This window comes from Mastigoproctus giganteus, chromosome 11 (genome assembly GCF_048544385.1).
Source record: "Mastigoproctus giganteus isolate SK-2022 chromosome 11, ASM4854438v1, whole genome shotgun sequence".
Lineage (NCBI taxonomy): Eukaryota > Metazoa > Arthropoda > Arachnida > Uropygi > Thelyphonidae > Mastigoproctus > Mastigoproctus giganteus.
The window spans coordinates 174,756,104-174,778,858 of NC_143585.1; the positions used below are offsets into that span (position 1 = coordinate 174,756,104).

The 22,755-nt window shown below is 37.2% G+C and overlaps 1 protein-coding gene across 1 annotated transcript in view; it reads right to left on the reverse strand.

Annotated features, from left to right (window-relative positions):
- Window positions 1–1,078: 1,078 nt before the first annotated feature.
- LOC150078582 (voltage-dependent calcium channel subunit alpha-2/delta-3-like) overlaps window positions 1,079–22,755 on the reverse strand; it is a 177,626-nt gene continuing 155,949 nt past the window's right edge. Inside the window, exons 5-6 of the mRNA XM_090385441.1 lie at window positions 14,912–15,104; window positions 1,079–1,347 (exon numbers count right to left, since the gene is read on the reverse strand). Of these exons, the coding sequence (XP_090241567.1) occupies window positions 1,240–1,347; window positions 14,912–15,104 (301 nt within the window). The 3' untranslated portion in view covers window positions 1,079–1,239. The remainder of the gene's footprint in view (window positions 1,348–14,911; window positions 15,105–22,755) is intronic.

Below are 22,755 nucleotides of genomic sequence, written 5' to 3' on the forward strand. Positions count from 1 at the left end.
ATAAATATATGGAAGTAACTGTTTGTTTGTTTGTTATTTGGTTTTTAGGAGCATTAGCAACTAAGGCCATATTGCTCCAGGGATATGCGGTGGTCATTCCCTGATCTTTCTGCATTCTCCGTATTTGGTGGCCACGGGCTCGAACCCCGGTCTAATCAAGAAGCATGTGCTGCACACTGCTGCTCCTGCCCACCTGGCTACGGAGGCACCATGGAAGTAACTGTTATGCATGTTCTGATATGCTAAAAATCTTGAATACTTTTACTTGGCAACTTGCAAGAACTTAGTTATGTTCTAGTTTTTCCTATTATACATTTTTTTAGCCTAAATAAAAATAACATATACCCAAATGTTGTACTCACTGCTTCAGACAATGGTAGAACGTTCCTTAAGTATATAAAAAATCAAGAACGCAAAATGTCTACTTATTGCAGCCAGCTTTGCCACAACAGTTTAAGATGATTGTTCATCACAAGAGTCTTAACAAAACATTAAGCATATAAATGGCAAGTAAACTTACTTCACTGATGAATACAAACTTTTGTATTGCTTGCTGTGGATAAGGTATGCAGACAGCCATATTATAACTACAAACTTTATAACAAATGAAAGTTTTTCCATTTATCATTTCAAAGGTATAATAAATAGTGCAATAAATAAAACACAGTATAGCTCAGAATTTATTTACATTTAAAAATTGTATAAAAAATATTAATTTGGCAATGGAACTGTCCAACAAACAGAAGAACAACACTGAGTAACAGACAAGAACTGCTCTAACTACACTAAAAATTTTCTTTATACAGTAAGTGCATTTGGTGATGTTCCATTTAAATCAAGAAAATGAAAGAAACACTTTCTTTCATCAGAAATTAAATATGAACTATTAAGTGTCTCCAAAATTAAAAACATCACAAGAAAATAGGTTTCACTATATAAAACACAATGTACAATATAAAAATCTTTCAGTTAAGAGGAAATAGTTAAATTTTGCCTAAAGCAGTGAGCAGAGATTATGTACTATCCGGACTAATTCAGGTAGTTTGCATTCCATTTTTCCTACTCAGCAATGAAAGTTCCACTTTAATAATTAGTGCAAAGTCTGGGTAGGAGTTGTGGAAGTAGAGTAGCAGTGTAGAGCAGTGTAGGTGATGACACCCCCCCCCTCCTGGCACCTGGAGTAACACAAGGCCTTGGCCTGTTGTAGAAGGCAGCAGTGACACTCTGTAACAAGGCTCTTCAAACAAGGAAGCACCAAACCATGTGGACAAAGAAAAGTCCTGTTACAGTATAAATGGAACATGTGTGGCAAGGACTGTAACCACACTGTTGCTGAATTTCTAACTCCTGAAATTGTAGAAAGGTATATAATTAGTAAGAAATTTTTCCCCTCCAAATGGATTGATGGTTATGTTTAATTTGTAACTATTAACATTATGAGCAGTAAAATAAAGGATAACTGGTTAAATTAAGATTAATTTATGCAACAAATATATTAAAAAAATTAATAAGAAATATTCTAAAAGATATTTCTTGGCTAAATGCCCAAGAGTATGAAGGAATTTATATATGCATGGATAATGCACAAATCAATGTAACACCAAGGTAGTTTTAACACATTGTTTGATTATATCTCATATTGTTAATATCTTCACAATGACTTGGCATGGTATTGCACTACCTCGAATAAGTAATGCTTCACCTATGGAGAAGACTAACGTTACTTATTCTCGGTGGATACCACCACCCAGATGGCACCATTTTGAAGCTTACTGGCTTCTCATCGGTGGGTGGGCAAGTACCTTGTTCTTGCAATAGTAACAACCGAGTTATGAAGTATGGAACTGGATTGTCACTATTGCAACAACAGGGTACCTGCCCATCCACTGATGAGAAGCCAATAAGCTTTGAAACAGTGCCATCTGGGTGGCAGTATCCACCAAGAATAACATTAGTCTTCTTCATAGGTGAAGTAGTGCAATCCCATGGCAAATCATTGTGAAAGTATTCACAATATGAGATATAATCAAACGATGCATTAAAACTACCCTGGTAGTAGAAATGATGTGTGTACATTATCCATGCATAAATAAATTCCTTCAATAAGAAATAACCATTTGTAAAAGAATAAGAGTTTACCTCAATATGATATGTAGAACACTTCCGTATGATACTCTCCAGAAATTAAAACGAAAACAATTAAAAAATCGAAAATCTTACATTATAGTAAGAAATAATTAACAATAATTAAAAATCAAATGAACACAATTAAAAATCAATTTAACACAATTAAAAATTAAGCCAAAAATTAATTTAATGAAACAAATTGCAAAACAATTTTCCTTCCTGAAGCTGACAATGCTTTTCGACCGTATGTCGTGATCACAGGAATGAAAATTACCAAATAGGGATGAGCATGGAACTTAATGTTTAATAATATTCATTCTAGACTCAAATATCTTGGATACTATTACTAGACTCAAATTTGAGTTATTCTAGAATCAAATGTCTTGGATAGTACTACTATTGGTAATGACTAGAACATCATCTAAATACCTCCCACATAGTATGTGATATGGGGTAGAAAAGGTGTCAAATGTATACGTTCAATTGTTGAGAGATAGATCTCCGATATTAGGCCATTCAAGCTTAATCCCATTGGCAAACAAAATTTACCAATACCAATGTTTACTAATTTGGTCAATCAATACAATAAAATGTTAACCACGTATCGAAAAAACGACTACATTACTATGGCTCAGTTAAAAGAATTGAAGGCTAGAACATACAATATTCCTGCACTTTTCGGTCAGGTAAAATTACATAAGACCGGATTTCCTATTCGGCCTATTGTTTCCTACAGAAACGTGGCATTTTCATCCTTGGCCACACATGTATATAGCATTGTAAAACCCTTTAGACAGGCGATACAATTTGGGATTAAGAACTACAATACACTATTTAATAACCTTAAGGACTGTAGACTTGGTGGTAATGATAATTTATTCTCACTAGATGTTACCTTGTTATACACGAATGTAAAAGTTTAATACACATTAAATATTCTTTGGGATATGTTAAATAATAACTTGATACCAATTAATTGTATGAAGCTTCCTATTAAGAAAATTTTTCACTTAATTAAACTCTTAGTTGAAGCCAACTATATCACCTTTCAAGACAAAGTATACAAACAAATTTTTGGTTTGCCAATGGAATTAAGCCTGAGCGGCCTAATATCATAGATCTATCTCTCAACGATTGAACGTATACATTTGATGCCTTTTTTACCCCATATCACATACTATGGGAGGTATTTAGATGATGTTCTAGATATTACCATAGTAGTACTATCCAAGACATTTTACATTTGTTTAATAATATTCATTGTAGACTCAAATTTACACTGGAGAGGAAGAATACGGATACTAAGTCATTACATTTTCTAAATTTCACGCTTACTAGGGATGCAAATAAAATCCAATTTAACATCTATCATAAAACTACAAACACCGGTATGCTTCTGCATTATAACAGCTATCACCCCTTCACCTACAAAAGATTGATTATCTTTAATCAAAATATACTTTTTAATATCAAAAAATACTTTATTTCTGTTCCCATATGTTGAACAGTGGCACAAATAACTTAACAGATTCTTTAGAGATACCGAATTTAAAATTGTAGCCAGGCCAATACGGAAATTACACGCTATACTGAACAATCGCTCGGTCCTTTCCTCATTTGCAACACAAATAAATGACCTAGCATACAACATTTCTTGTGGTGATTGCAACTTGTCCTATCAGGGTTCTATGCGGTTTCCTCTGAATTTTTGTGTTAATCAACACGCGGCATCAGTTCATGCTTCTCATTCAGCAGCACCAGAATTAGACTTTCATGCCATTAATGAAAAACATACTTTTTTATTTAACAAGGATGTTAGTGTCCAAGGTAATTATACTAAACTATTAATTGCAAAAACCGTCGAAATTAAATTACTTGAGAATTCTGTTAATGTTCATCGGCCATATCTAATCTCCTACTCATGGTCCTTTACGTGCATGTGTGAAGACAAATAATCCCTATTTAAGTTCCATGCCCACCCCTATTCAGCAATTTTCATTCCTGTGATCATGACATACGGTCGAAAAGCATTGTCAACTTCAGGAAGGAAAATCGTTTTGCAATTTTTTTCTTTAATTTAATTTTTGACTTCATTTTTAATTGTGTTAAATTGATTTTTAATTGTGTTCATTTGATTTTTAATTATTGTTAATTATTTCTTACTATAATGTAAGATTTTCGATTTTTTAATTTTTTTGTTTTCATTTTAATTTCTGGAGAGTATCATATGGAAGTGTTCTATGTATCATATTGAGGTAAACTCTTATTCTTTTACAAATATTGATATCGACGTAGAACGTATTGAGTATTATAGCTCTGGTTCATACTATCAAATAAGAAATAACATAAAAATATAAAAAAAATATTATTAAGAATTAATAAGAAATTTTGTTGTAAACAAAATTTCTTATTAATTCTTAATTAAGAAATTTCTTTAATAAGAAATTTTGTTTTCAACAAAATTTCTTATTAAAACTTTCTTGAAAACAAAATCAGAGGAAGGTAATGATCAGCTTATGATAATGTTAAGGAATATAAAATTATGCATAAATCCTCTCAAGGCACATTCCTGGTTGGTTATCACATACTTTGATGATAGGTATAACTATGTTATCAAATTAGAGTTTATAGAAAACTGGAAGAAATATCCACTGTTTATTTTTCATAGCATATATACAAAATTTTGTAGAGCCTTTGTTGTAAAACAGCAAGCTAGTACAAGTACCACTCATGGCAGTTCAGCCAGAGGCCTTTAAGCAGGAAATAATTTACATTCTTTTTGATATACACATAAAAATATGGGATACAGAAACACATTATGATATAATCTGTTTCTTCATTCCATATTTTGATTAATAAGCAAAACAGAGTTTCTGGTTTCAGGGGGACTGATTTCTAGTGCAAAAACCATCACCACTGTTCCAATATTTTTTATTTATTTATTTTTTACCCTATATGCAAAATGGTGAAAATCGATTTCATGTTCCTGGGAAAATTTAGTCATTATAACCTTGAGGTAGCTGCATGGGACCTAACAGGTCTCTCACCAAAATAAATGTTTGTTAGTAATTTTTGGTTCAAGTTTAATGGCTGAACATTTCATTTAAAGTTCAGCCATTAAACATTTCAAGTTTAATGGCTGAACATTTGACAGTATTTAGGTTTGGTTTGTTGTTTAATGGCACACTGGCAGCTGAGGCCATAATTCTGCTCGCAAAATTCCTATATATCAACAAGGCCTCACGACCTACTCTAGCAGCCTGTCTGCACTGCTCAGAAACCTTCATATCTGATTGCACAATTACCCCCAGGTCTCTTTCATTCTCCACTACCCGAGTGTAACACCACCAAGTTGATATGTTACCCTGGGTTACTGCTAGCCACATGCAGTACTTTGCATTTGTCAATGTTAAACTTCAGTTGCCACTTCTGAGCCCATCTGCCCAACTTTTCCAGATCCTGTTGCAGCAGCGTACCGTCATTACTGTTATTAACAATCCTCCCAGCTTTTGTATCATCTGCAAACTTTGACATTAAGCTTGATATACCTTCATCAATATCATTCATAAATATACTAAACAACAATGGGCCCAACACTGAAACTTGAGGAACAGGTTTCAGTGTTCCACTAATAACATTAATCCATGAAGAGTGGTATCCATTCACGTTCAGGCGTTAGGGAGAGGGGTCAGTTCAAAAAATCAGACAGTCTCCCAAAGAAGACAGTGGAGCAAGTGGCACTGTCCCCCATATGGCTACAACAAAGGAAGGGCAAGACCATCCAGCCCCACCAACTGCAAGTGGTTCCTGTACACCGTCACTCACCTGACGTACATAGATGACATCAAGCACTATGCGGCAACTGAGCAGCAACTCTGGCAGCTACTCTGGATCACCAAGAATTCAGCAAGTACATCAGGATGGAATTTGGTCTACACAAATGCAAGACCCACACACTGCATCAGGGAAAATTAGTTGGCCGAAACTACCAGCTGCCGACTGGTAAAGAGATTGACGCTATGACAGAAGGAGAAACCTACAAATACCTAGGCATGATGCAGGCTCAGCAGTTAGAGCACAAGAATATCAAGAAGTGCTTCACCAAAAAATATCATCAGAGACTCAAAAGCCTTTGATGATATGTATGAAAGCTTCCATGGAAGGGTCCAAGGAAGCTTTCATAATTATGGCTAAGGGTTTGCTTATTTCCTTTGCCACCTCCTTTAATATAACTGGATAGATCCCATCTATCCCAGGTGCCTTTCTGAAGTTTAACTTCAACAATTTCTCCTCTATCATCTTTTAAGGGCACAAAAGGTGATATAGTTGTACACGTTGGCACTAATGATATTAAGAGTAGGAGACCGGCGGAATTACTTAACAAGTACAGGTCGCTGTTGAACAAAAGCCAAGAATTAGGGTTGAATTTGAAAGTGTCTGCAATTCTTCCCAGACACGATGGGAGGGAGTATATGATGAAAGCCTTGTCGATCAATTCGGCCCTGGAAAGATTGTGCAAGGCTCAAGGGGTAGAATTTTTTTCAGCCTGGACTGTACTTGTTAACAGGAGAGATTGCTTCTACAGGGATGGGATACACTTAAATAGAAAGCGTGCAAGAATATTTGCTGATGCTATCGAGGCAGTGTTAGGTGGGACGGAAAACTGCTAGCTTGGGGAGATACAAAGACCAATAGATTGACAGTACCCACTGGCAGAGGTGAAAGGGATTCTTGCACTGCTTCTATTAGAATGAGCAGAAGCCTGAAAAACAAGATGCATGATATTTCAGAGACTGCTGGGAGCCATTGCGGTACAAGTAAACACATGGGTTGTGTTAGGGTAGCTAAGAATAGAAACAGGTGCAGGTATACTTGCGTGTACACCAATGCTAGGAGTTTAGTAAACAAATTTGATGAATTTGAGGTATTGCTCAAAACATCAAAGGCAGATATTGTTGGGATATCAGAGACGTGGTGTCACACAGATATAAGGGATGCAGAACTGCAATTTGGGGAGTACAACATCTACAGAAAGGATAGACAGGATAGGAAGGGGGGAGGGGTTATGCTATTAGTTAATAAACACATAAAAACCAAGGAAGTGAAGCCAGTGGACATCGCTGGACAGTGCAGTGTTGAGTCAGTTTGGTGTGACATAAGCATTGGGAGATCAAAATTGAGAGTAGGAGTGTGCTATAGTCCTAATGACTCTGATGAGTATAATAAGAAACTGTACAGGGAAATAGAGTGGGCCAGTAAATCAGAGAGTCTTATAATGGGAGATTTTAATTTCCCAGATATTGACTGGAATTTGGGGGCTGGTCACTCACACACTAGCAGGGCTTTTGTGGATTTATTGGATGATTGTTTTCTACATCAGCATGTTCGGGAGGCAACTAGAGGGCGTAATACTCTTCATTTGATTATCAGCAGTGATTCTTCATGCATTAAGAATCTGCAGATAAATGAACCACTAGGTGGCAGTGATCACAGTGTGCTGAAGTGGGATTTACTGAAAGAGGTAACTACCATTAGGGGTAAAGGGAAGGGTTATTGCTTCCGTAAAGGCAACTACGATGGACTGAGACAGTATTTAAATTCTATACAGTGGGACCAACTGATGATGTTACCAACAGCAAATTCAAAATGGGAAGCATTCAAAGAACTTATCTTGGAAGCTACTAGGCTTTACATACCAACTAAGAAATATTGTTCAAGGTTTAGGCCAAAATGGATGTCAGATGAACTAATGAGGCATATGGCAGAGAAGAAAAATGCATGGGATACTTACAAATTAACACATGACACAGAAGCCTATGATAGATACAAGTTGATATGCAACCAAGTTACAAAGGAGGTTAGGCAGGCGAAGGCAGATTACGAGAAATCCTTGGCAAGGGATGCAAAGAAAAACAGCAAAGAGTTCTTTACTTATGTAAACTCTAGAAGGAAGGGGATGAATCAGATTGGTCCACTTGATATTGATGGGTCAACTGTTGATGATCCTGCTCAGGTAGCTAACAAACTAAATGAATATTTTGCATTGACATTCACACATGAGGAGTTATTCAGCGAGGGGAATGCCAGAGGTGTATTCAACTCTAGCAGTAAGCTAGAGAATCTTGAAATAACTGGGAGTAAAGTGGAGGAGAAATTGTTGAAGATAAACACAAGAAAGGCACCCGGGGTGGATGGAATCTATCCAGTTATATTAAAGGAGGCAGCAAAGGAAGTAAGCAAACCCTTAGCCATAATTATGAGAGCTTCCTTGGACTCAGGGGAGGTACCCATAGACTGGAAATGTGCAAATGTGACCCCAATTCACAAAGGAGGATCAAAGGCTGACACAAGTAATTATAGACCTGTGAGCTTAACTTCTGTTCCAGGAAAATTAATGGAGGCACTGGTTAAAGAAGCACTGCAGGATCATTTAGACAAGACTTCAGTTATAGCTCGGACACAGCATGGTTTTGTTAAGGGGAAGTCTTGCCTGACCAATTTGATTGGATACTATGATGCAGTCACAAAAGAACTGGATGCAGGGAATAGCTTTGATGTTATATACTTGGATCTTAGAAAGGCTTTTGATACTGTTGCACATGGAAGACTGCTACATAAATTGGAGCAGTGTGACATTGGAGGCAAATTGCTGCTATGGATAAAGGGGTGGTTGAGGGGGAGAGACAGAGAGTGGAAATCAATGGACACTGCTCATCGTGGACTAATGTTATTAGTGGAGTCCCTCAGGGCTCAGTGTTGGGTCCATTATTGTTTTCTGTATTTATAAATGATATTGATGATGGTATATCAAGCTTAATATCCAAGTTTGCAGACGATACAAAGGTTGGCAGGGTTGTCAAGGACACTATGCTGCTGCAACAGGATCTGGAAAGGTTGAGCAGATGGGCTGAGAGGTGGCAAATGAGGTTTAACATTGACAAATGTAAAGTACTACACATGGGAAACAGCAACCTCAGAGCAACGTATCAACTCTGTGGTACTACACTGACAGTGGTAGAGAATGAAAGGGACTTGGGGGTGGTTGTGCAGGCAGATATGAAGTTCTCTGAGCAGTGCAGACGGGCTGCAAGAGTAGCTCATGCAGTATTGTCAATGATATACAAGAATTTTTCCAGCAGGGATAAGGAGGTGATTATTCCCTTGTATAAGGCAATGGTCAGGCCACACCTAGAGTACTGTATACAGGTCTGGAGGACTCATTTGAAGAAGGATGTAGAGCTGCTGGAACGAGTACAGAGAAGGGCAACAAGATTAGTGAATGGAACAAAGGGGTGCTCTTACGAAGAAAGGCTAAAGTTTTGCAAATTACAGTGTCTGGAGACTAGGCACCAGCGAGGTGATCTGATAGAGGTGTATAAAGCCTTGAATGGTTTGAGCATGCTCAATGCTGACGGGATACTGCCTCTTGCTCAGAATAATCACCTGAGAGGGCATAAATTCAAATTGAGGAAAGACAGATGTAGGATAGATGTGCGGAAATTTGCCTTTAGCCAGCGGGTAGTTGGTTGATGGAACAGACTTCCATCCCTTGTTGTGGAAGTTGATAGCCTAAATAAATTTAAGGCTCAGCTGGACAGGTATTTCAAACGAACAGAGGGGTGAAGTGGAAAAGTTTTTTTTTTTGTTTTTGGCTGATGCTGCATAAGCTTGCTTTCTTGCATCATATGCCTTTACTAATGCTAATGCTCTACTTTGCTCTGAACAAAATTATAACAAAATCATTTAACTCCCTGTTAGAGTTTGATAAACATCTGGTTCTCTCCTCGAATAAATCCTCATGTGTGAATGTAGATGCACAATACTTATTTAGTTTGGCAGCTATCTGAGAATGATAATCTAAAGTCAAACCATTGATATGAAGTGGACCAACCTGATTTATCCCCTTCCTTTTAAAGTTTACATAAGTAAAGAAGTCTTTGCTGGTTTTCTTTGCATCCTTTGCCAAAGATTTCTCATAGTCTGCCTTCACTTGACTAACCTCTTCTGTGACTTGATTATAGACTAACTTGTATCTTCCATAGGCTTCTGTGTCGCCTGACAATTTATGTGCATCCCATGCATTTTTCTTCTCTGCCACGAGTCTCATTAGTTCATCTGACATCCATTTGGGCCTAAACCTAGAACATTATTTCTTTGTTGGAACAAAAAGTCTAGTAGCCTCCAAAAGTACTTCCTTGAATGCTTCCTATTTAGAATTTGCTGTTGATAATATCATCAGTTAATCCCACTGTATAGAACTTAAAAAATCTCTGAGGCCACCGTGATCACTTTTATGAAAGCAAAAACTTTTCCCTTTACCACTGATGGTAGTTATTTCTTTAAGTAAATCCCACATCAGTACACTGTGATCACTGCCACCTAATGGTTCTTTTTTCTGTAAATTCTTAATACGTGAGTAATCACTGCAGATAATCAGATCAAGAGTGTTACTCTAACATGCTGCTGTAGAAAATAATCATCCAATAAATCCACAAAATCCTTGCTAGTGTGTGAGTGACCAACTCACAAGCTCCAGTCTATATCTGGGAAGTTAAAATCCCCTTAATTAAGATATCGCATGTATTCGAAAATGTGTCGAAAAAATCGTTTATTCCCATAAGCACCACCTTCAGTCTGCAAGGGTAGCACAGTGGTATTGTCACCATCCTTCCCACACCGAGTGGAAAAGTCCCGGGTTCGAATCCTGTCAATGACACGAGGAACTTTTATGGACTTTTTTCATTCCGTGACTGAGTTAGTCGGTCTCAGGCGTAGATAGCAAGGTTCTTTTCCCAGAAACAGGTTTTTTTCGCCCAACAAAACAGGCAAATCGACTAGAGAACACACGCAATTTACAGACACAACACTCATGGGTATATGTAATGATTACCAGGTGACCCTAATGTAATACAGCAGAACATTGATTATCCAAACTAACTGGGACCAAGATTAGCTTGATTAATTAAATAGTTTGGATAATCAAACATACACGAGAATATCCAGTTTATACAAATCAAAGTGTAATTAATCCTAAATTAAATTATTATGCGCAAGGTTAATGTTACAATATTTTCAAATATGAAGTATTATAAAAAATAACTGATTTAGGAAATGGCTTGTAAATAATAAGCAAAACGTTTTGAAGAAACACTGTATATTATATATTACATTTATTTTGAACTTACCTAACAGAAATCAACAAACACAAGTAATTGCACGCAAATAAGAGTATTAATGAATCTTGGCAAGGTTTATTTTTTAAAATATGTAATCTTGAATTTTTTTTTGAAACATGTGAGATTGTCTTTTTTTTGTGGCACGGTCTCTCATCCTCTTTAATAACAATATCTTCGTAGAACTGCATTCAGACAGTTGCACCATGCCATTGCAGTTTATAGCCAGTGAAGGCCTAGCATGAGCAGGCCCACTCCCTCTTCATCTTCGTCATCAGAATTACCTTGGTTAAAGTCAACACGTTCTTCATCCTGGACTAATGCAACAATTTCTTCTTCGGCTAGAATATGGATAACCAGGATCATCAGCTTCGTTGCTTAACCATGCCTCTGCATCATCTTGCCTACACTCAGAAAACCCAGGAATCCCTTGAAACATGTGTGACCATCTCTTTGGCAGCACCTCAAAGTTTATACCATGTATTTTTCAGATTTCTCTCTGACAACACAATCCAGGCATCACTTATATCTCACAAAACTGATTCTTCTGATCCTATGCTTATCTTCGTGGACATTCAAGTTTCTAGACAAGGTCACATATCTCTATTAGGGTTACCCTGACTTCTAGTCTCTCTTGGAATAAGCACATCACAAATGTTGCTTCCTCTGCATCTAAAAAACTGGGTTTTCGGGCATTACTTTTCTTTCAAACAGCTGCTCACTCTGTACAAATCTCAAATCCACCTTGTTGTGGAATATTGGGGTTTTGGGGGATCCCCATATTGGTGTTGGTGCCCCCTTGTTGTGGAATACTGGGGATTTTGGGGGACCCCCATATTGGTGGTGCCCCCAAAACCTCTTACAGGCTTCTAGACTCCATTCAGACGAGGACAGTTAGGTTAATTAATGACCCATCTCTAACAATATCTCTCCACTCTCTGTCTCATAGATGTTCTGTTTCTGCTGCATATCTTTTCTATAGATATTTCCATGATCTTCTGAATTGGCTTCTATAATTTCTGCTGTCTTCCAAACCAATTCTGACATGTGCCACAACCGGTTAGCCTTATTTTACTATTCAATTTCTGACAGAACCAAATTTTCTTCTTCATTTCTTCCTTCAACTTCTGTTTTCTGGAACAACCTGCCTGAAAATTACAATCTACAGCAATTCAAGTCTAATGGTGACAAGTACCATTAGACTTGAACTTCAACCCATACATGGTTCTAAGTATTATAGGTTCTAATAGCTCTCATGCTTGGAGTTTTCATAAAAAAAAAAATAAATAAATAAAATAAATAAATAAATTTGAGAGAATGGGATAGAGATTTTTAGCCATAGAAGATTGAAAGGAGAAATTCCAAATTGCTAAGTCTCTCATAGGGAGTATTCAACTGGACATATGCACAAGTACCACCTCTGAAGCAAAAAGAATCATTCAGCCAATAATTAGGATAAATCTGATGAACAGTGATTGAGATATCTGATAATTGCAATTCATCCAGAAAAATTAAGTGGGGCTTGGCAGACTGCACGAAAAAATGGACATCACTGTTATTGGAACTTAACCGTGTATATTTGTGAAATGAATGGAGGTAGTTTTTGGGTAAATCTGATGAGCAGTGATTGAGATACCTGATAATTGCAATTCATCCAGAAAAATTAAGTGGGAACTAAACCATGTATATTTGTGAAATGAATGAGGTAGTTTTTGGGAGATTTAGATCTTTTCATAGTTAAGTTTGTTCTATTAGTTTGACTCTTCATGCTGTATTCAGTAGGAAAGTTAAAGTAGAGTGATGGGACATATTGTATTAAGTAATTCAATTTTTGGACATGGCCTATATACAGCAAGAATATACCCAGCTTCTTGATTTATCCTGGCCTCAACAATGCTGCACTGCATATACACACTACTTGGACTCCCTCTCCAGTCGCTCTCTGGCAGAGCAGACACAGTGATATTATACATTATCTGATCTGGATGCCTATTAGAGAGTTACAAATAGGTTCCATTCAGTGGACTATCTAGCAGCTAGCCTGAAAATACCATTTTAGACCTGTATCCTCATAATGTAAGGAAGATTGGATGTCACCATGATACCCACCATCATAACCACAAAAGATATCAATCATACTGCATGATGGAAGAGATGGGGGGTTGCTGGAACTTTGTTCTAGAGACTAAACATGCGCTTCCCTACTTCAGGCCTCCAATAAGCAATGGTGACATTGCACCAGTTGATGATACTCACTATGCTCCTAGCATTAATGTACATGCAAGTATACATGCAACTGTTTTAACTCTTAGTAATCCTAACACAACACATATATTTTTGCTTGTTCTATAAGGACCCCACCCCAGCAGGCCTTGAAATCCCCAACATCTTACTTTCCTTTCTGCTGCTGCATGTTCCAATAGATTGCAGTGTAAGAATTTTTTTTTTTTTTTTTTTTCTCACAAGTATAACCTTATATTTCCTTTACCAAGTTATCAGTTTGTGTATAATTTTAGGTTTAAGTCAGTAGTTCCCACATCAAAAACTCAATATCCTTCAGTATCCTTAAAAATTTAAGCTGGTTTAGTACATCATCAACTTTGTACTTGACAAACATATTCTGGTTCTGTTGTATTTGTCCTTGTTACTGAATATATTTCTGATTTCCCTTCCTTGGGGCCAGACTCACGAGTGGCGCATAACACAGATTAGACACTAGAGTCTCTCTTTCTCTCCAACACCCAATCTGATTTTGATCTGGGCATCAACTCATTTTTTCAGAGACTTGGTCCCTCCTAATACACCATTTTAATAATTGTAATTTAAAAAAAAATTAATAATTTTAAGTACACTATTTTAATTTAAGGCCACTGCATTCCCTACATTTGTTTTGTTTTGTTTAATTATTATTATTTAGTTATTTTATTTTATTATTATTTTTTGGCTGGTGCAGCATAAGCCATAGGCTTTCTTGCACTATGCGGCCGTTACTAATACTAATACATACATGCAACAGTGAGTACAAGGAAAAAAGCCTTAAATCATAGGCAAATCATCAATCATTCCCTCTCAACCCATTAGAATGGCATCCTGTGATACAGTTTGCTTACCTTTTCATGTTGAATCAATATTTATCTTTTAATAAAGATTAATGTAACTGACAAGTTAGCTGTAAAAACTGTCCCACTGAAAATTTAAACTAAAATTGCAAATATATTACAATACATTGAAACAATAAAATTTAAATATCTGTTATTTATACATGATAAAACTGAATATAATTGAGTAGTTGGTTGATGAAATGTTTGTGTTAAATGTATATATCATTTTATGCTAAAACCTATGTTAATAATTTTTTTTTTTTAAGTTGTCTGCTTTAATGAATGTAAAATACATGCAGCACATGACATTCTCACTCATTATTTCTGAAAAATTAATTTTGTTAACAGGCTCTATTACAGAAGGGATGGTTTTTTGAAGGGTAAGTTAAAATTAGTTGTTATTAATATTGGGCACAACTTCTGATCTGACTGCAACTTCTACTGAAAGTGAAACACACAGGCACACAGAATGTAAAATGGCATGAGAGAGAGAAAGAACTGAGTCCTTACCTCTGGATGATAATTAATACACATTTGCGGACGACGTCTGTAAATGCTGTGCTTCATTTGTAAACAGCGGACTGTATCATTTTGTTTAACTTCCTTTGGTTCTAGATTAATGACTGTTGTTTCACAAGGGCAGGCTGTATATACGACTAACATTACTAAATTGGTATAAGGGACTTGCTGTACAATAAAATTCCTATATAAAATGCAATAAAACAGTTCACGATTGCAAATTAATTTTGTGCTGGCAAAATAATAATTTTCAATTCTAAAAAAAAAAAAAAAGTAAATTTTAAGTTTGGTAGGGCATCACATGATTTTAACATTAACAATAAACCAGCTTAAAATTGACTGAACTGGGATAGTGAATTTCACTCACATTAAGAGTTGCTATTGCTTACCATTTTTTTGGTTACTATTTACAGTTGTACTCACTGGTGTAGTATTTCATGCCTGTGAGCCCTGTTGATTTACATGGAAGTGGAGAAGGCCAGTAACAACATCTAAGTTTGCCTCTGTAACTGCTACAATAGGGCTGCTGTCAAAACAAAAGAACAAGGCTGCTACTTTGGTGTTCATTATCCATAGCAATAGTCCCAGAGATCAGAGCAGTGCGATTTGGGCAATTCAACCATAGGATGAGTAGTAGTAGTAGTAGCAGCAACTCTTAATGTGAGCATTCATGGTTTTTTTTTTTCTCTCAGTTCAGTCATTAAGTTGTTTGATTTTTGTTATTTGTTCAAAATATACATATATATATATATATTAATTATTCTAAAATACTGGAGAGAGAGAGAGAGAGAGAGAGAGGGGGGGGAAGAAGGAGGGGGACTGTTATTTCATTCCTGTAAAAACAGTCGTTTTTACAGGAATGGAATAAAGTTGTCGGGAATTGTAAGGCCTGGGCCTAGTGGTAGGTCCTCATGGGATAAGCAACTGTATAGGCTATGTTAGGGTTATTAAGAGTACACATAAATAAAATATACTTGTTATCAAATATATGTAAATAGAAGGAGGTACAAGAATATTTGATAACACGATCAAGGTAGGTGGGTTGAGAAACTGCTGGCTTGAGGATGTGGGGAGGAGGGAATATACAGACTAATAGTTTAACAGCAGCTGCAGGTGTGGTTGAAAGTGATTCCTGAACTGCATCTTTTGGGAAAGCCTTGAAAGAAAGTTGTCGGGAATTGTAAGTGTAAGGCCTGAGCCTGGTGGTAGGTCCTCATGGGATAAGCAACTGTATAGGCTATGTTAGGGTTATTAAGAGTACACATAAATAAAATATACTTGTGCATACACTAATTAGCATTAGCAAATGATTCAAGAAAGCAAGCATATACAGCATCAGCCAAAAAAAAAAACACTTCCCATTTCACCTATTCATTCTCTCCAATAGTTTGACTATTCTACCTTGAATTTATTTAAGCTAGAAATTTCCACTACAACAGATGAAAATTTGTTTGTTCCAACAATCAACCTGGCCAAAGACAAACTTTTGCACATCTATTCTGCAACCATCCTTTGAATTTGCTTTGAATTTGTGATCCCTCATGTGTGTGTGTGTGTGTGTGTGTGTGTGTGAGAGAGAGAGAGAGAGAGAAAGAGAGAGAGAGAGAGAGAGAGAGAGAGAGAGAGAGAGCAAAAGGAAGAATCCTAAGAGCATTCAGCTTGCTCAATCCATTCAAAGCATTAAACACCTCAATCAGATCACCTCACATATGACTAGCCTCCAGACACTGCAATTTGCAGAACTGAAGCCTTTCTTGGTAGGAGCGCCCCTTTTTTCCCCTAACCAATCTCATTTCCCATCTCTGTATTCGTTCAAGCAGCTCCACATCCTTCCTAAAATGAGGTCTGCAGACCTGTAGCAGTACTCAAGATGTGGCCTGACCATTGACTTACACAGTGGGATAATCAGCTCCTTATCCCTGCTAGCAAAATTCCTGTATATCATTAATAAACCCAAAGTCCAGGAAGACTGTTTGCACTGCTCAGACAACATCATATCTGACTGCACAATTATGTCAACTACATTATTCCCATTTGAAGTAATTTACATTTATTAATGTTAAACTTCAGTTGCCATTTCTCAGCTCATTTGCCCAATTTTTCTAGATCCTGTTGCAACATATTGTCATAAACCACCCTGCCAACATATGTATCATCTGCAAACTTGGAAAGTAAGCCTGATATGCCTTTGTCAATATCAATGATAAATATAGAAAACAACAATGTGTCCAACACCAAACCTGGGGACTCCACTAATAACATTAGTCCACAAAGGGTAATATCTATTAATTATCACTCTCTGTCTTCTCCCATCCAACCATCCTTTTATCTTTAGCAGCAATTTGCCATTAATGGCTAAGGGTAAGTTGCTGAACTCCCCTTATTGCTAAGGGTTTGCCAACTTCCATTGCTGCCTCCCTTAATATAACTGATAGATCCCATCCACTCTAGATGCCTTTCTTGTGTTTCACTTCAACAATTTCTCTTCCACTTTCATCTCAGTTATTACAAAATCATTTAGCTTTCTGTTATAACTTGATGAACTTCTTTCCTCCACTTCCCTAGAGAATTCCTCACATTCGAATATTGAGGCAAAATACTCTTTCAGTTTTTCAGCTACCTAGGCAAAATCATCAATAGTTAAACCATTGATGTCAAGTGGGCCAATCTGATCCATCCCCTTCCTTCTAGAGTTTACATAAGTAAAGAAGTCTTTGCTGTTTTTCTTTGCATCCTTCACCAAAGATTTCTCATAGTCTGCCATTGCTTGCCTGACCTGCTTTGTGACTTGATTACAGACTAGTTTATATCTGTCATAGACTTCTTTGTCGCCTAATAATTTATATGCATCCCACGTATTATTTTTCTCTGACATAAATTTAGGACTAAAACTTGAACCGTATTTCTTAGTTGGCATGAAAAGCCTAGTAGGTACAAAGATTAGTTCCTTGAATTCTTCCCATTTAGAATTTGCTGATAAGAGCATCATCAGTTGATTCAGAATTTAAAAACTGTCTGAAACCACTGTAGTCACTTTCATGAAAGGAAAAACCCTTCCCGTTACCCCTGATGGTATTTACATCTTTAAGTAAATCCCCAAACAATACACTGTGACCATTGCTACCTAGTGGTTTAATCACTGCTGATAATCAGATCAAGAGTATTACTGCTTCTTGTTCCCTCTCTAGCATGCTGCTGTAGAAAACAGTCATTCAATAAATCCACAAAAGTCTTGCTAGTTTGAGTGACCAATCCACAAGTTCCAGTCAATATCTGGAAAGTTAATATCTCATACTATGTGACATTCTGATTTACTTGCCCACTTTGTTTGTTAGGAGTAAACAAATCTGCTGAATATGAATTGCTGGTTAATTCATCAAATGTAGACATTTTAGGATGCAGAATTTTAATATGGTCAGTACAATGTGCACAGAAAGGACAGACTGAGCTCTTTTTTTTTTATTTTTTTTATTTTATTTTTTTTATATACAGTATATATTTTTCGGGTAAGATGGTTCTGAGCCAGACTAAGGTAAAACTGTTATGTGTTTGTCTAGATACCGTACCCAACAAAGCTGATCAGTGTAGTGATGAATATATCTACATAGTGTGGTGTCAGGGTTGTGTAGTATGTGCTGAATGATAAGTCTCTAGCCTACTGAAGCTCAGAGTATATGCTACACTGATTAACATCCCATCCCTGTGGAGGCAGGCCATCTACTATTATTGTTCTCAAGGATATATCAATTATAATTAATGCCCCTGCTTCCATGTCAAATACAGGTTCAGCAAAAAAAAAAATTCAGCTAGGAGTTTTAAGTCTAAATACGAAGGAGCTCAAAAGCTGCTGCCCAAGCCTGATGTAGTTACATAAAGTCCAATTAACAGCATTTCCATACAACGATTACTTCAGTACAGATGGGTACATACCAAGAAGACAGTTCCACCATGGCATTCCGAGACCATCAATCTTGTACGATGAGTACTTTGTGCTAAGGTAGCACGCATTGTGTGGCTCCATGTGCACACACAGTGTGGCACATGGAACTGCAGTGATTAAACAAAAAAAAAAAAAAAAAAAATCATATTACCAGTGCTGAACAAGGAATCAATGATGGAGCAATCACAAAAACTTAACTTACTTAACAAGTAGAAATCAATGTTGAAAAAAAATGTGAGTTACGATTAAATTTGAAAGTGACTGCAATTCTGCCAAGACACAATAGGAGGGAGTATATGATGATAGCCTTGTCAATTAAATTGGTCCTGGAGAGATTGCGCAAGGCTCATGGGGTAGATTTTTTCCCACCATGGTCTGTACTTGTTAACAGGAGAGACTGCTTCTACAGGGATGAGGTACACTTAAACAGAAAGGGTGGAAGAATATTTGCTCATGTTATCAAAGCAGTGTTAGGTGGGTCAGAATACTGCTAGCTTGGGGGTGGGATTCACAGACTAATTAACAGTAGAGGAAGGCAATTCTTGCACTGCTTCCTTGGGAATGAGCAGCAGCCTGGAAAGTAAGCTGCTGGGGATTTTGAGGACTGCTGGAAGTCATCATGGAAAAAGTAAATACATGGGCTATGTCAGGATAATTAAGACTAAGAATAGGCACATGTATACTTGCACATACTCCAATACTAGAAGTAGAGTATATAAATTTCATGAATTTGAAGTGCTGGTCAAAACATTAGAGGCAGATATTGTTGGGATATAAGAAACGTAGTGTCACACAGATATAAGGAATGCAGAATTAGAATTTAGGGAGTAAAATGTGTAGAGAAAGGATAGACAGAATAAGAAAGGAAGGAAAAGTTATGTTGTTAGTTAAGAAACAAAATCTAAGGAACTGCATCCAGTTGACCCATTGGACAGTGCAATGTTGAGGTAGTTTGGTATGAAATAAGCACTGGGAAAGCAAAAATGAGAGTAGGAGTGTGTTATAGGCCTAATGATTCTGATGAATACAACGAACAACTGTACAGAGAAATAGAATGGACCAGTAAATCACGTATTATAATGAGGAATATTAACTTCCTAGATACTGAGTGGAACTTGTGGTTGGTCACTTGCACACTAGCAAGAGTTTTGTGGATTTATTGGATGATTGTTTTTCTACAGCAGCATGTTCGAGAGGCAACCCGCAGGGAGTAATACTCTTGATCTGATTATTCATGCATTATGAATCTGAAGATAAAGGAATCACTAGGTGGCAGTGATCATAGTATACTGATGTGGGATTTACTCAAAGATGTAACTATCATCAGGAGTAAAGGGAAGGGTTTTTGCTTTCACAAAAGTGACTACAGTAGTCCCGGACAGTTTTTAAATTCTACACAGCAGGATGTTACCAACAGCAAATTCTGACTGGGAAGCATTCGAGGAACTAATCTTGGAAGCTGCTAGGCTTTTCATACCAACTAAGAAATACTCTTCAAGGCATAGACCTAAATGGATGTCGGATGAACTGATCAAAAACTTGTTAACAGGAGAGCTGCTTCTACAAGGATGGGATACACTTAAATAGAAAGGGTGCAAGAATATTTGCTGAAGTTATAGGGGCAGTGTTAGGTGGGTCGGAAAACTGCTAGCTTGGGGGGATACAAGGCATAGACCTAAATGGATGTCGGATGAACTGATCAAAAACTTGTTAACAGGAGAGCTGCTTCTACAAGGATGGGATACACTTAAATAGAAAGGGTGCAAGAATATTTGCTGAAGTTATAGGGGCAGTGTTAGGTGGGTCGGAAAACTGCTAGCTTGGGGGGATACAAGGACTAATTGATAAACAGTAACCACTGGCAGAGGTGAAAGTGATTCTTGCACTGCTTCTATTGGAATGAGCAGCAGCCTAGAAAACAAGATGCAGGATATTTCAGAGACTGCTGGGAGTCACTGCGGTACAAGTAAACACATGGGTTGTGTTAGGGTAGCTAAGAATAGGAACAGGTGCATGTATACTTGCGTGTACACCAATGCTAGGAGTTTGGAAAATAAATTTGATGAATTTGAGGTATTGCTCAAAACATCAAAGGCAGATATTGTTGGGATATTAGAGACATGGTGTCACACAGATATAAGGAATGCAGAACTGGAATTTGGGGAGTACAATGTGTATAGAAAGGATAGACAGGATAGGAAAGGAGGAGGGGGTTATGCTATTAGTTAAGAAACACATAAAATCCAAAGAAGTGAAGCCATTCGACATTGCTGGACAGTGCAGTGGCGAGTCAGTTTGGTGTGACATAAGCATTGGGAGATCAAAATTGAGAGTAAGAGTGTGCTATAGGCCTAACGACTCTGATGAGTATAATAAGAAACTGTACAGGGAAATAGAGTGGGCCAGTAAATCAGAGAGTCTTATAATGAGGGATTTTAATTTCCCAGATATTGACAGGAATTTGTGGGTTGGTCACTCACACACTAGCAAGGCTTTTGGGGATTTATTGGATGATTGTTTTCTACATCAGCATGTTTGGGAGGCAACTAGAGGGCGTAATACTCTTGATCTGACTATCAGTAGTGATTCTTCATGCATTAAGAATCTACAGATAAAGGAACCACTATGTGGCAGTGATAACAGTGTGCTGAAGTGGGATTTACTCAAAGAGGTAACTACCATCAGGGTTAAAGGGAAGGGTTTTTGCTTTCATAAAGGCGACTACAATGGTCTGAGACAGTATTTAAATTCTATACAGTGGGACCAACTGATGATGTTACAAACAGCAAATTCAAAATGGGGAGCATTCAAAGAACTTATCTTGGAAGCTACTAGGCTTTACATACCAACTAAAAAATATTGTTCAAGGCCTAAATGGATGTCAGATGAACTAATGAGACATATGGCAGAGAAGAAAAATGCATGGGATACATATAAATTAATGGGTGACATGGAAGCCTATGATAGATATAAACTGGTCTGTAACCAAGTCACAAAGGAAATTAGGCAGGCAAAGGCAGATTATGAGAAATCATTGGCAAAAGATGCAAAGAAAAACAGAAAAGAGTTCTTTACCTATGTAAACTCTAGAGGGAAAGGGATGAATCAGATTGGTCCACTGGATATTGATGGTTCAACAGTTGAAGATCCTGCTCAGGTGGCTAACAAACTAAATGAGTATTTTGCATCTACATTCACACATGAGGAGTTATTCAGGAAGGGGAATGCCAGAGGTGAAGTAAACTCTGGCAGTGGGCTAGATGATTTTGTAATAACTGAGAGGAAAGTGAAGGAGAAATTGTTGAGGATAAACATAAAAAAGGCACCTGGGGTGGATGGGATCTATCCAGTTATATTAAAGGAGGCAGCAAAGGAAGTAAGCAAACCCTTAGCCATAATTATGAGAGCTTCTTTGGAATAAGCAGAGGTACCCATAGACTGGAGGTGTGCAAATTGACCCCAATTCACAAAGGCTGACACAAGTAATTATAGACCTGTGAGTTTAACTTCTGTCCCAGGAAAATTAATGGAGGTACTGGTTAAAGAAGCATTGCAGGATCATCTAGACAAGACTTCAGTTATAGCTCGGACATAGCATGGTTTTGTTAAGGGAAAGTCTTGCCTGACCAATTTGATTGGATACTATAATGCAGTCACAAAAGAACTGGATGCAGGGAATAACTTTGATATTATATATTTGGATCTTAAAAAGGCTTTTGATACTGTTGCACATGGAAGATTGCTGCACAAAGTGGAGCAGTGTGGCATTGGAGGCAAATTGCTGCTATGGATAAAGGGATGGTTGAGGGGGAGAAGACAGAGAGTGGTAATCAATGGACACTGCTCATTGTGGACTAATGTTATTAGTGGAGTCCCTCAGGGTTCAGTGTTGGGT